Below are 15,884 nucleotides of genomic sequence, written 5' to 3'. Positions count from 1 at the left end.
GTAATGGACTGAAGAGTTCTCAGGAGTGGATCCATGGTCACCTCCGTCTAACACTCCTGGGAAGTTCAAAGAAAACCTTTGAGAGGAAGCAAGGCCTTAAGAGAAGAGTTGTTCATTTATACCAATGACCTGCCCGACTTTGGTGTTTGCTGCTCTTCATACACAGAGGATTTTGCTGTATAGCTAGTGTGCTATAACCATCTTAAACTTTGAAGAAAGTTTATTGCTGGGATTCTCCCAAAAAATTCTAACCGCCAAATTCATATAAAAACTTGAGTAATTCCAGCTGATTTATTTAGCGGGATTTTCAAAATGAATCTCCCACACTCTGTGCACTGCCGGGTGCCTCAAAGATTCACGCTGAAAATCAGGGGCAGGGCCTATTCTCACTGGAGAGGCTGGCAGCCTTACGCTGAACGGGTCACTGTGCACGCGCCAATCTGTCAGCACTGAGATCAGTGCATGCACAATGGCCCTGCACTAACGGCCTCCTGATTGCTGGCTTGCTCCACAACACACACATTGCGGCCTCTCCAGCTCTCCCTCACCCCCCCACGCCCCAATCGCTGGCTTCCTGGGCATCTTTAGGCCAGCCCCCACATGCCCTGCCCTCTTGGCAGTGCCCGGTGCCAAGGTGCTCCCAGGCATTACCACTTTGTCCCTTGGGCAGTGCCAGGCCCCCATGGCTTACTTTAATCTGGCGGGGTCAGGCCGCCATCTCCGCGTTAGTGGGGAGCAGTTGTAAACCCCGCTGGAGTGAACCAGTCCTGGCTCGGGAGGGGGACGCCAGTGAGCCCAGAGACTTCAGTCCCAGGCCCCCTAATCAGATTAAGATACTGATTTAAATATTTAAAGCAGCTCCTCGCTGATTTACGACAACACCGGAAATCCGGGACCCGGAGATGAGCGGAGGCCGTGGTGCCCAAACCTGCTAAACGGCTTCTACTTACATCTCCCAGCAAGATCAGCAGGCTGGGAGAATCGCCCCCAATATACCCATCATGCCACTTTCAATTGATCCTGATTGATGGATTCGATTAGATTGTCTACAGCTGCTATCTGAAAGCCTTCCCTTAAAAGTGCCAGATAATGGTGTTTCAGTGCTGGAAGACCATCTCCACTCAATGCTTCAGGATCCATCAACCCAAGTCTTATGATATTCTGGGGTGGGCCTTCTAATTCCTCAACACACCTACAAACAAATCAAACTACATCAACCAATTTCAGTAAAAAAAGGGTCATCCTGACTCGAAACGTTGGCTCTATTCTCTCTCCACGGATGTTGTCAGACCTGCTGATCTTTTCCAGCATTTTGTCTTTTTGTTTCAGATGCCAGCATCCGCAGTATTTTGCCTTTATCCTGTTTCTATTGGGCAAGAGGCTTCGAATGTCACCCTTCAAAGTGAGATGAACAAACTTTGATTTACACCACCTTGTGGCTCATCTGTTGTTTAAAAGTGGTAAGTGGCTTTTAATCTGAATGGAGAAGCTCTCCATCATATAAAACTGTTCTATTCAAAGCTCCTCCAGGAAGGCAAAGATAACACCCGATGTGATTTACAATTGGTTAGTTACTGCTAGCAAGTGGACACCATGAATCTTCTTAAGATCTCTCTCTCCTCAAAAAAAGCCAACCCTTGACCCCTCTCATCCTTGGAAACTAACACCCATCTCAAACTAACCTTTTCTTTCCAAAATCCTTGATTTTTTTTGTCTCCCAAATACATACGAATCTATTTCAAAGCTCATTGGACTGAATTTTATGTTGGGGCTGGGGTCCCTGCTGGTCGGTATAAAGATTTGGGGTGAGCCTGTTGTGCCTTGATCGACTTGACCTGTTTGGCCTTTAATTAGCCTGAAGTGGCACTTCCGCTCCCATCTGGAAGGACGTCCAGCCTCCGAGCACTGCCGACAATCAAATGACAGGAGCTCTCTTGCCCCAGCAGCGCTACTGGTTGTGGTGGCCACAGCTGGGACTACAGCAAGACCCCTGAAAAACAGGAGCAAGGAGCACTGAAAATGAGTCCAGGGTCTTGCTGAAGCCAGGCTGCCAGGCTTTTGAAGGGGTTGGCAGAGGTGGACAGGGGAGGGGAAGGAATGCAGGAATGGCCTTGATCGGCATGGGATGTCTAAAGAGTCACATCCTCCTGGTCTGGCAACCAGGCCACCAGGTTTTAATGAGTAAAATCTCAGGAGCGATGGGAGGAGGCCCATTAAATGGCATTAATTTACCATTTAAGGGTCTCAGTTGACTCGTGCTGCCTTTGACAGGGTTAACCACAAGACTCTGTCCCATTGCCTATCCAAATTCACATCTCAATATGCCAACATTTTCATGCATCAGTTCGAACAAGACCTCTTCACCGCACAGGACCTTCAACCGATGCTATATACTAGATACATCGATGACATTTTCTTCCTTTGGACTCATGGTGAACAATCACTGAAAAAACTATATGATGACATCAACAAATTCCACCCCACCATCAGACTCACCATGGACTACTCTCCGGAATCGGTTGCATTCTTGGATGCACGCATCTCCATCAAGGATGGTCACCTCAGCACTTCACTGTACCGCAAGCTCACGGATAACCTCATGATGATCCACTTATCCAGCTTCCACCCTAATCACATTAAAAAAGCCACCCCTACAGACAAGCCCTCCATATACACAGGGTCTGCTCAGATGAGGAGGATCACATCTTCAGACATACCAGACGCTGAAGGATGCCCTCATAAGAGCAGGATATGGCACTCGACTCATCAATCAACAGTTCCGATGCACCACAGCGAAAAACCACACCAACCTCCTAAGACAAACATGGGACATGACGGACAGAGTACCCTTCGTCATTCAGTACTTCCCTGGAGCAGAGAAGCTACAACAAGTTATCAATGAAGACGAACATCTCACCAAGGCCATACTCACACCCCCACTTGTCTTCAAACAACCACACAACCTCAAACAGATCATTGTCCACAGCAAACTACCCAGCCTTCAGGAGAACTGTGACCATGACACAGCAACCTCTGCAAGACATGCCAGATCATCGACATGGATGCCATCATCTCAAGTGGGAACACCATCCACCAAGTACACGGTACATACTCTTGCAACTCGGTCAACGTTATCTAGCTGATATTCTGCAGGAAAGGCTGTCCTGAGGCATGGTACATTGGGGAGACCATGCAGATGCTATGACAATGGATGAATGAACACAGCTCAACAATCACCAGGCAGGAGTGTTCTCTTCCTATTGGGGAACACTTCAGCAGTCACGGGCATTCAGCCTCTGATCTTTGGGTAAGCATTCTCCAAGGCAGCCTTCACGACAACGCAGAATCGCTGAACAGAGACTGATAGTCAAGTTCCGCACACATGAGGACGGCCTCAACCGGCATCCTGGGTTCAAGTCACATTATCTGTAACCCCCTCGACTTGCCTGGGCGTGCAAAATCTCACTAACTGTCCTGGCTGAAGACAATCACATTTCTTTAACCTTTGTTTAACCCTCTCTCCACTCACATTGTCTGTATCTTTAAGACTTGATTACCTGTAAAGACTCATATTCCGACCATTATCTTGTAAATTAAGTTTGAGTCTATATATGCCCTGTTTGTGAAGGGGCAGCACTCTGAAAGCTTGTGGCTTGTGCTACCAAATAAACCTGTTGGACTTCAATCTGATGTTGAGACTTCTTACAGTCATTGCCTATCCACTATAGGCCAAGTGCATGGAACTGAATTTGCTTGGTTTCACTTTTACCTACTGTATGATTGTCAAAGAATCACCTGCCATGGCTTGTCTTCTCACTTCTGTAATGTTACCTCTGTGTCCCACAAAGACCTATTCTTGGCATCCTCCTATTTCTGATCTATATGCAGTCCCTCTGACAGCATCTGAAATCAAGATGTCAGTTTCCATTTGTGCTCTGATGGCACTCAGCTTGATCTCACCACCACTCTCTTGACCCCTCTACTGTCTTTAAATTATCTGATTGCTTGTCTGCTAGCCAGTATTGACAAGCAGAAATTTCCTCCAAATGAACTTTAGGAAGACAGAAGTCACCATTTTGGTCCTTGGCACAAACTCCCTTCCCTTGGCACCATCTCTATGCATCATCTTGGCAGCTTTCTGAGGTTGAATTACTGTTAGTATTCTTGACCCCAAGATGGAATTTTCCATGATATATCTAAACCATCACAAAGACCATCTAGTTCTATCTCAGAATCGACAACTAACCTTGAGCTTGCTTTTGCTTAAATGTTACTGAAACCCTCATCCCTGCCTTTGTTAACTCTAGACTTGATTATTCCTATGCTTTTCTGGCTGGCCTCCTACTTTCTACCTCCTACAAACTTCAGTTATTCAAAACTCTGCTGCATGTGTCATCTGTCACCCTGGCGCTCACTCACTCACTCACTCATATTGGCTCCAATTCTCATCATTGCCATCGAATCCCTCCATAATCTTGATTTATATATTTTTTTCAGCCCCAGAATCAGTTGTTTGCTGCATTCTATCAATTATGATCGCGATCATTCCTGATTTTAATTACACAGCCTTTAGTTGCCTAGACCCAAAACGCTAAAATTCACTCTCTCCACCTCCCTTTTCTCCTTCAAGTTTCTCCATAGATCCTTATCTTTCTGACCAAGATTTTGATCATCTGGCTGAAAAATCTGTATATGGCTTGATGTTAAAATCACCTTGGATCAGATGTTAAAGACACTGTATAATGTTCTCGAGACCCAGGTTCGAATCCTGCCACAGCAGTTTCTGGAATTTGAATTCAATAAAAAATATGTGAAATTAAGATGACCATGAAACTATTGTCGATGGTCAGAAAAATCCATCTGGTTCACTAATGTCCTTTAGAGAAGGAAATCTGCCATCCTTGCCTGATCTGGCCTACATGTGACTCTAGAGCCACAGCAATGTGGTTGATTGTCAACTGCCCTCAGGCACCTGGGGATGGGCAATAAAATGCTGTGATGGCCATGTTCCACAAATGAATTTAAAAAATTGCAATTTAGTGCTATTAATAATCATCTTTCAGGTAAACTGTTATATTTTCTGTTAGTGGTTTGAAATTTTATGGAGAAATGGTCTTCAGGTATCTTCAGAGATTTGGTACGGTCCTATTCCCAGAAAAACATCCTTGTTTTATCAGTGTGATATAACATAATTAAACTCTGACATTTTGTAAATATGTGTGTTTCTGATCTTCTATTGAATACCCATACACAAATAAAATGTATTAAGCCCTCTACTTGTCAAAGCATTTGTAGAACTCTGAAGTGGTTCTCTGCAATGGCATTTGTAACAGAAGTGTGTTGCATCCCAGGTACTCTTAGTGGAATTTACTTTTGTTACAAAGTCCATTCTCAAACATAATTTTAACCTGTTTTAATTCCCCATCTTCCAATGGAATTCAAATTTCATTTTTGACATAGTCCAATGATTATAATTAGTGTTTACTTGGATGTGCTGATCGTCTACAAGAGACAGAGTTCAGAGGACAATGTCTGGGAGGCAATTCCGTTCATTGGCAAAGGTTAAGCTTTGCTGCTGCTATTCTGGGCAGACTGAACAGAGAATTGAAAGCACATGTCAGCAACTTTTTCAACGATGAACTAAATTGACTTGAGCACTATGAAATCTGGTTCTGCTCCTGTGCTGACATTCTGGCTGAATCTCTCTCATTAGGATTCAGCACCTCTCCAACTCACTTGTCAGCATAGTTTTGAACTCCAATTAGTCCCAGAAAAAGTGCTCTGCTCCTTCAGCGACTTCCTTCCATCCTCTATCATTGAGTGACTATAAACATTTAATAAAGCAAAGATGTTTTTTTCTGGGAATAAGACAATACCAAATCTCTGAAGATACCTGAAGACCATTTCTCCTCAACGTTTCAAACCACTAACAGAAATTGTAACAGTGTACCTGGAAGGAAGAATACTAACAGCACTAACTTGCAGTTGTATAGAATCTTTCACATCTGTCCCAAGATACTTTTATAGAAAATGCATTTTGGCATCAAGCCAAAAGAGAATTAAAGCCTAAATGGCAAAAAGTAATGCTTTCATATTATTGAGGATTTTCACCTTTACAACCATATTTCCCCATATACAGCTCACAGAATAGATCAGATGCTATCTCCCACTCAACAGGAGAATTTGCAGCTTTCTAAATTCTGAACAGGTAAAATAACAATTTGAAAAAAGGTTTTAAGTTTGTACATCTCCAACAGTAATTAAAATCTGAAGGAAATGAGACTCTGCACTTGAAATGAAGGGTATAGATGGAGTAAACAGCAGCAGGCTTTTTCCTAGATTGGAGACAAATATCACGAGGGGCCATAGGCTTAAGGTGAGGGGTACGAGGTATAATTTGGATGCTAGAGGGCGGTTTTTCACACAGAGTGTCGTGGGGGGTATGGAATGCACTGCCAAGTAAGGTGGTGGAGGCAGGCACACTGGACTTGTTTAAGGTGTACTTAGATAGACACATGAGCGAAATAGGGATGGAGGGTTGTAGGACACTGTTTTAAATAAGGATCAGAGCCTCGGGACGTTCCTGGAAATCAACTGTTACATGTGTTAATGCTTTTCTCTTTTACTCCACAGGTGCGTCGGTCCAACTTGTTGTCTAACGCGGGGCATACACGTGCTGGGTCGTGCGTGGGCTGCTCTTGGACGTTTCGAGAGTAGCCTAGTACTTCGCGTCGTTTGTGTATGCTTAAACTGGACCAGCAGATAGAACATTACAGCGCAGAACAGGCCCTTCGGCCCACGATGTTGTGCCGACCAATTAAAAAAGCAATGACCCTCTAACCTAAACCAATCCCTTTCCATCCATAAACCTATCCACGGATCTTTTAAACGCCCCCAAACTAGGCGCATCTACAACTGCAGCAGGCAGGGCATTCCAATCCCTCACCACCCTCTGGGTAAAGAACCTACCTCTGACATCCATCCTATAACTACCACCCCTTAATTTGAAGCTATGCCCCCTTGTGCTAGCTTTCTCCATCTGAGGAAAAAGGCTATCACTGTCCACCCTATCTGGGCACCACGACAGCTCAGTGACTATCACTGTTTGCTGTGCAGATACATGGATTTGGGCCAGTATCTGTGGGAGTTTGCGCATTCTCCCTGTGGTTGCGTGGGTTCCCTCCGGGTGTTCCGGTTTCCTCCCACACCCCAAAGATGTGCTCTTAGGCTGATTGGTGTAACATATTGTCCCTAAATTATTCTCCCCTTAATCTGATTTCCAATGGGGGTACCATAAGCATAGACATGGGTCAAGGGTGGAGGAGGAAAAGCACATTGTTAAAATGGCGGCACAGGCTCGTTGAGCCTGTTTCCCATGCTGTGTTGGTCTTTGTAAAAGTTAGTTGGACAGTTTGTTTGGCATTAATTAAGACTAATTATGCCAGTAAAAAGCTTGGACGGCACGGTAGCACCGTGGTTAGCACTGCTGCTTCACAGCCCCAGGGTCCTGGGTTTGATTCCCAGCTCAGGTCACTGTCTGTGTGGAGTTTGCACATTCTCCTCGCGTCTGTGTGGGTTTCCTCCGGGTACTCCGGTTTCCTCCCACAGACCAAAGATGTGCAGGTTAGGTTGATTGGCCATGCTAAGAAATTGCCCCTTGGTGTCCAGGGATGTGTAGGTTAGAGGGATTAGTGGGTATAATATGTAGGAATATGGGGGTAGGGATTGGGTGGGATTGTGTTCAGTGCAGACTCGATGGACCGAAGGGCCTCTTTCTGCACTATAGGGGCCTATGATTCTACGAAAAAGTTAGTTACGTGGGATTGAACAAGACAATAACTCTTTTGGACGGGTTAGTGAGCATATAATCATGTAAATATAGGATCTTTAAACTGTCCTATGTGTTACAATACTCAGTCCTGGCAAGATATTTTTATAGTACAACTTCTGGGAACAGATTGATTTAGACAGCAACTGCCCAAATTCCATGTTTAACTAAGAATTGTAAGAAGTCTCACAACACCAGGTTAAAGTCCAACAGGTTTATTTGGTAGCAAAAACCACTAGCTTTCAGGCTTCTGACCTTTTCACCAACTTAATTTTCAATTTTCTTCACAATAAAACACTCCATTAATGTTCCTAATTACTTGCTGTACCTGCATCTGAGATCCCTCTGAATACCCGAGTACTGCAATCTCTAATCATGCAAAAAAGATCAGTTCAACTTTTCACAATTTATGTACATGACTTGGATGGAGGGACGTTGGTTGCAAATGTACTGACAAGTCTCAATAAATAACCGAGGCAATCTGGCAGGGTCAACATCGTTTTGTGAAACAGAAATTGTTTAACAAATTCATTGGAATTATTTGAGAAAGTAACATGTGCTGTGGATTTCCAGGAGGCATTTAGCTAAATTTACTGACAAATCGAAAAGATAAGTAGATGAATGGAGACTACTAAGGGACATAGGTTAAGTGAGCCAAAGAAGATATGGCAGATGGAGTATAATATGTTTGGCAGGAAGGATTTAAAAAAAAGCATATCATCCAAATGGTGAGAGATTGCAGGACTCCGAGATTCTGAGGGCTCCGAGTGTCCGAGCACATGAATCACAAAAGGCTGGTGTGTAGGTACAGCACATGATTAGGGAAGCTAATGCAATGTTATCATATATTGCAAGGGTAATTGAATACAAGAATAGGGGGGGGGCTATGCGTCAGTTGTACAGGATATTGGTGAGATCACATTGGTCTTTATGAAGGGTGTAACTTCATTAGCAGTTACAGAGAAGATGTACTACATTAATACTAGGAATAGGCAACTTGCCTTATGAGGCAAGGTTAGACTGTCTTCTAGTGCATTCTAAAAGGTGACTTAGTTGAAGTCTTTAAGATTCTGAGAGGTCTTAACAGAAAGAGGATGTTTCCCTTGTCGGAGAATCTACAGCTAGGTTTAAAAATAAGAGGTCACTCACTTAACACAGATGAGGGGAATGTTTTTCCCTCAAAGGGTCTTTGGAACTTTCTTCCTCCAAAAGGCAATGGAAGCAGAATGTTTTGGTGGGATTTACCACCCTACCTGCCACAGGTTTGATGGTGTCTGGAGGTGGCCTGCCATCGGTTGGCAGCAGGATCTTCCTGTTGAATGTGCCTCTCGCGGCTGGGAAACCTGTGGCAGGAGAGCGCTTTTGGTGGGACTGGAAGATCTCGCAGGTGTGAATGGCTGGTAAATCCCACTCTTAGAATATTTTTAATGCAGAGTTAGATTCTTGATAAGCAAGTGGGTGAAAAATTATCAGGCGATAGGCAGGGATGTAGAGTTGAGGTTACAGTCAGATCAGCCACAATCTTATTGAATGGCGGAGCAGGCGTGGGGGGGTCAAGTTGCCTACTTTTACTCCATGTGTAATTATATACACTGAATCACATTAAACTGTTATATAAAATTACCAAAAGATTATTAACAAAAAACTGCACTGTGAAATATAATTATACGATGCTTTTATTTTTATATTGCAAACATTTAAAACAAATTATTAAACACTACTTCCATATGGATTACAAGCATGAAACATACAACTTAGCATTCTACAAAATAGGATACATTTACTTAACACAGCACAATGTGACAAATCACAGGACAGCAAACGCATCATTAATCATATTCCAATTATCTACCTTTCCAATTACAGCTCCCACAACTTCAAATGTGCATGTTTAAATCAGAATTGCTTACACCAGCCAAAAAAAACAATATTATCTGTTTCCACCAATATCAGGTTTACTGTTTTCCATAATAAGATCTTGTGTACTCTGTTTTGGACTGAACCAGCTGTGTTTACTGTGTTTCACACCTCACTACGGAGCACTGAACATAATTAAAATTTTACTGAAGCAGACTTCACTTCCTTTAAGTTCAGTTTTTTTTGTATAATTTAAAATACATGTTCAGTAACCCCAATAAGCCGACAGATGTTTCTCATTTTCTCTTCTGCTCTTTTCCATTTATTTGCAGTACAGCATTGGGAACTTTGGCCCTTCACCCAGTTTTCTCAAGTAGCAGCAAAGAAGCAAAGTGAGAGAAGGTTAAGGGAGCTGACTTACTCTTAAAAAGCAGCACTGATATGTCTTCCCTTTGGCAATGTTTAAAATAGTAAAATATAAAATTCTGCTCAGCAGCCAATCAACGCCAACTAGCTGGAATTGAAATGATTTTTAATTTTATTAATGCTACCACGTTATACCAGTTATGGACAGTAAATCGAATTTATACATACACACCTGCTGTAAAATATGAGGACTGTACTTGCTAGGCTTCTTTTGCGACAATGCTTTCTATGGAACATCACGTCACTAGGGGCTGAAAATGTTTCATTTGTTATTTACATTGTACATATCTTCATTCCCATAAAGAATAACTGCACCAGAAATGCAAAAACAGATTTTTGGGATCTTCAGTTATCCACCAGGCGAGTACATCACCTCTATTGTGATAATTGTGAATGTTACATTGTAGTTTAATTTCTTACATAAATTCTAAACAAGGCTATAATTATATAAGCACGAGCATTAAGCTGATTTTTTTAAAATTTCATATGTATCACAGTACGTATATATTTGATATATTCATGTGTTGGATTTTTTTTACTGTACTTTATCACTGAGACAAATTCAAGTGCAGTCAATGAAAAACTTTGAACTGAAATTAACTCAAGTAACAATGCATAATGTACATTTGACAAATTTGATATATTGTAATTGACTTGAAAAGATTCTTTAAAAATAACTTCCCAAACAATAGAATGTTGTCAATCGTAATTGATCTTATTCCATTTAATTATTCCAAATTCCAGAGGAAGACATCAATTTATCAAGCACTCTGGTGTTCAATTACAAGACTGGCAGCTACACCGCCCTTTGGTTCCTTGTATTTCAGTACATTCACAGCTGTAACTAAATACTGTAAGTTTGGCCTTTTACAGTCTCTTCATCACCAGAAATATGTAGCAATCTTGCACAATCGCTCGTTTTACTTATTAGTTACAATTGTTGACAGAATAGCTAGGAATCCTTCCTCCCCTCCCAGGGTGGAACACTGAAGAAACAGTACAGAGAGAAGGGTGAGCAATCCTCCATCCCCTTCCCACCCTTGAAAGAAGATTAATCTGAAAATTGTCATGTGCTCCAATGTAACTGAGAGCTGCTGAACTGTATTATTCTGTTGGTTCTTACCAAACAAAATTCTTGATTTATGCTTTCTGAATACCAGATGAAATATTTCACAGCTTTCTTCCTTATGAAATGGTTTGAGTGAAGATTAAATGCCGGTGTGGTGGGCCTGACATTTTGTGGTATGTGCAAATGATTTTGAGCAGATACAATCTAATCTAGGCAGTGAGGGGGAACGGGGCTAATCAGCTAGGAACATATTCCTTAGGACTGTAATTATCACTTGGGGGACAAAACCCAGCAGCTACAGCAAACGTGAACACTCCATAGTCAATGGCTGCTTCTGAAGACTTCTTCATTGGATCTGCCACATACCACACGCATGCACCTTCAATGGAATATCCTTAAACAGCACTGGATGGGGTACTTAAGCGTCTGCCTATGTAGATTCTAGAAAGAAAAACAAATTGGTGGAAAAATTAGAATCATCATGTGGGTTATTACAGCTCAGACATGAGCTGTGATGACTGCAATTATAGATTCCTGAGCTCATTGAATTTTGAGAATAACATGACGTATTGCAGTTTGGATCAACAGAGTTATATCTGCATATTTCCCAGTTACTGAGCTGTAATGCTTACTTCAGTTATAAAAAGAATAAAGGCAGATTAATTAAAGAAAGCTAGCATCGATCTGTTAATGACAAATTGTGTTAAACAGATCAAGTTTTTTTGATGAGGTAACAGAAAGGTTGATGAGGATAATGCAGCTGTGGTGTATATAGAGTTCCAAAAGCTGTGAGATAAATTGAAACACAAAAGGTTTGTCACAAAAGCCCATAGAATCAGAAGGACCGTGGGAGGATGGCTACAATGTTGGCTGAATGACAAAAAACATTGTTTTGGTAAATGGACGGATAGAGATGTCCAGTTGCGTTCTCCAGCAGGTTAGTACTAGGACTACTGCTTTTCTTGATAATGTACTAATCAGTTTGATTTGGACATGCTGGGCATAATTTCAAAATATGCTGACGACACAAAACTTGTGAGCTGTGAGGAGGATAGCCATAGAATTGATTGAGGACGATAGTGAGGGACTTCAGGAGGACACAGGCAGGATGGTGGAACGGGCAGACACATGGCAGATGGAATTTCAATTTCAATATTTCAATTTCAATGTACAGGATTGTGAAATAATACATTTTCATAGGAAAATTAAGGAGAGGCAATATAAAATAACTGTTACAATTTAAACTGTGTGCATGAACAGGGAGACTTGTAATAAACGTGCATAAGTAGTTGAAGGTCAGGGCAGGTTAAGAAAGGTAAATGTGCTCCTGAGGTTTATAAATGGAGCAATAGAACATAAAAGCAAAAAAAATTAGTGAACATTTAGAAAGCCCTGGTTTGGTCACAACTACTGTATTAGCATCAGATGCTCGGACGGATGTGGAAGTGAATCCATATATAGAGAAGATTCAGAAAAGATTTATGGGAATGGTTCCAGGGATAAGGAAATTCAGTTATAAGGATAAAGTGAAGAAGTTACGATTCTTCTCCTGAGAGGAGAGAAGACTGAGATGATGTTTGACAGGTGTTCAAAATCACGAGGTGTGTAGAGAGAGTAGACAGTAAGAAACCGTTCCTATTGTCAGTGCAGGCTTGATGGATGGAATGGCCTCCTGCACTGTAGGGATTCCATAATTCAATGACAAACTGGTTGAGAACCAGAGGAGACAGACTTAAGCTGATTGGCAAAGAATCAAAGGTGACATAGGAAAACATTTTTTTCTGTACTACTTATCTGAGAGTGGTGGAGACAGATTCAATTTTTAAAGGAATTAGATAAGCACCTGAAAAAATTTTCAGGGGTAGAGGGAAAGGGCAGAGAAGTGGGACCACCTGAACAGCCCTTGCAGAAAGTTTGTGTGGACTCAATGATCCCCCGTGCTGTTACCAGTCTGTTAAGAACATAAGAAATAGGAGCAGGAGTAGGCCATCTAGTCCCTGGAGCCTGCCCTGCTATTCAATAAGATCATGGCTGATCTAATAGTGGTTCAGTTCCACTTACCCACTTGCTCCCCATAACCCTTAATTCCCTTATTAGTCAAAAATCTATCTGTGACTTAAAACACATTTAACAAGGTAGCCTCTGCAATAGGCAGAGAATTCCAAAGATTCACTACCCTCTGGGAGAAGTTCCTCCTCAACTCTGTTCTAAATTGACTCCCCCATATTTTGAGGCTGTGCCCTCTAGTTCTTGTTTCCATTCTAAGTGGAAATAATCTTGCTGCTTCTACCCTGTCTAGCCCCTTCATTATCTTATATGTCTCTATAAGATCTCCCTTAACCTTCTAAACTCCAATGAGTACAGGCCCAGTCTACTCAATCTCTCCTCATACGCTAACCCCCTCATCTCCGAAATCAACTGGTGAACCTTCTCTGCATCCCCTCCAAAGTTAATGTAGCCTTTCTTAAATAAGGGGACCAAAATTGTACACAATACTCTAGGTGCAGCTTCATCAGTATCTTGCACAACTGCAGCAAGAACTCCCTGCTTTTATACTCCATCCCTCGCCCGATAAAGGCCAACATTCCATTTGCCTTCTTGATCACCTGCAAACTGAGTTTTTGTGATTCATGCACAAGGACCCCCAGGTCCCTCTGCACGATAGCATGGTGTAATTTTTCACCATTTAAATAATAGTCCATTTTACTATTATTCCTTCCAAAGTGGATAACCTCACATTTGCCAACGTTATACTCCATCTGCCTGATCCTTGCCCACTCACTTAGCCTATCCAAATCTCTCTGCAGACTTTTTGTGTCCTCCATGCAATTTGCTTTCCCACTCATCTTTGTGCCATCTGCAAACTTTGTTACCCTACATTTGGTCCCCTCCTCCAGATCGTCTATGAGGTCCCAGCACCAATCCCTGCGGCATGCCACTAGTCACTGACTGCCAACCAGAAAAGCACCCATTTATTCCGACTCTCTGCTTTCTGTTAGATAGCCAATCTCAATCCACGCGAACACTTTACCCTGAACTCCGTGTACTTTTATCTTAGGCAGCAGCCTTTTGTGAGGCACTTTATCAAACGCCTTCTGAAATCTAAATATACCACATCCACGGATCCCCTCAGTCAACCGCACTCGTTATATCTTCATAAAAATCCAGTAAATTCATCAAACATGACTTTCCCTTCATGAATCCATGCTGCGTCTGCTTGATTGAATCTTTCTTTTCCAGGTGTCCTGCTATTTCTTCCTTAATGATAGATTCCAGCATTTTCCCAACTACGCATGTTAACATTTACATAAGATCATAAGAAATAGGAGCAGGAGTAGGCCATCTAGCCCTTCGAGCCTGCCCCGCCATTCAATAAGATCATGGCTGATGTGAAGTGGATCAGTTCCAAGTGCCCGCTCTCTCCTCATAACCCTTAATTCCCTTGTCTGTCAAAACCTATCGACCCGTGACTTAAATATATTTAGCAGATAGCCTCCACCACTTCAACAGGCAGAGAATTCCAGAGATTCACCACCCTTTGAGTGAAGAAGTTCCTCCTCAACCCCCCCTCCCCTCCCCTCCATCCCTCCCCCCATCTCTCTCTCCCCTCCCCACTCCTCTCCCCCTCCCTCCCTCCCCTCCCTCCCCCCCTCCCCCCACCCTCTCCCACCCTCTCCCCTCCCCCCCACCCTCTCCCCTCCCCCCTCCCCTCTCCCCCCACCCTCCCCCCCACCCTCTCCCTCCACCCTCCCTCCCCCCACCCTCTCCCCTCCACCCTCCCCTCCCCCCCACCCTCTCCCTCCACCCTCTCCTCCACTCCCCTCCCTCCCCTCCACCCTCTCCCCTCCCCCTCTCCCCTCCACTCCCCTCCCTCCCCTCCACCCTCTCCCCTCCCCCCTCTCCCTCCCCCCCCACTCCCCTCCCTCCCCTCCCCCCATCCTCTCCCCCTCCCTCCCCACCCTCTCCCTCTCCCCTACCCTCCCCACCCCTCTCTCTCCCCACCCACCCTCTCCCTCTCCCCTCCCTCCCCTCCCCTCCCTCCCCTCCCCTCCCTCCCTCCCCCCCCCCACCCTCCCCCCCCTCCTCCCCCCCACCCCCTCTCCCCTCCCCTCTCCTCCCCCCCCCACCCTCTCCCCTCCCCTCTCCTCCCCCCCCACCCTCTCCCCTCCCCTCCTCCTCCCCCCCACCCTCCCCCCCTCCCCTCCTCTCTCTCCCCTCCCCTCCTCTCTCTCCCCCTCCCCTCCTCTCTCTCCCCTCCCCTCTCCCCTCCTCCTCCCCTCCTCTCTCTCCCCTCCCCTCCCTCCCCTCCTCTCTCCTCCTCCCCTCCTCTCTCTCCCCTCCCCTCCTCCTCTCTCCCCCTCCCCTACCTCCCCTCCTCTCTCTCTCTCCCTCTCCCTCCTCCCTAGCCCCTCCCCTCTCCTCTTGGTCTCAACAGGGTCTGGAGACAATACACATCTCTTTAACCTGTGATCAGTGCTCCTTCCACACACATGTCAGCCACTTTAGGACTTGAACAGCAGGTTAGGTGTAAAGATTCGCATTCTAGTCCAATAATCTCTAACCTGTTTGTGCTTTATATGCTCTGTCTGAGGCCAGAACTCTCCATTCACCTGACGAAGAGGGAAACCTCGAAGCTGTGCGTTTACTATCAAATAAATCGGTTGGACTAAAACCTGGTGTTGTCAGACTTTTTACTACATTTAC

The 15,884-nt window shown here is 44.0% G+C and overlaps 1 protein-coding gene across 1 annotated transcript in view; it reads right to left on the bottom strand.

Moving 5' to 3' along the window:
• Positions 1 to 9,486: 9,486 nt before the first annotated feature.
• bnip3 (BCL2 interacting protein 3) overlaps positions 9,487 to 15,884 on the bottom strand; it is a 58,275-nt gene continuing 51,877 nt past the window's right edge. The window contains exon 6 of the mRNA XM_080205604.1: positions 9,487 to 11,621. Coding sequence (XP_080061730.1) covers positions 11,576 to 11,621 — 46 coding nt within the window. The 3' untranslated portion in view covers positions 9,487 to 11,575. The remainder of the gene's footprint in view (positions 11,622 to 15,884) is intronic.

The sequence above is a fragment of the Carcharhinus amblyrhynchos genome, chromosome 17, assembly GCF_965287045.1.
Source record: "Carcharhinus amblyrhynchos chromosome 17, sCarAmb.v2.hapA, whole genome shotgun sequence".
NCBI classification, from domain to species: Eukaryota; Metazoa; Chordata; class Chondrichthyes; order Carcharhiniformes; family Carcharhinidae; genus Carcharhinus; species Carcharhinus amblyrhynchos.
Note: the sequence above shows the minus strand (reverse complement) of the source record. Positions and strands in the feature narration are given on the sequence as shown.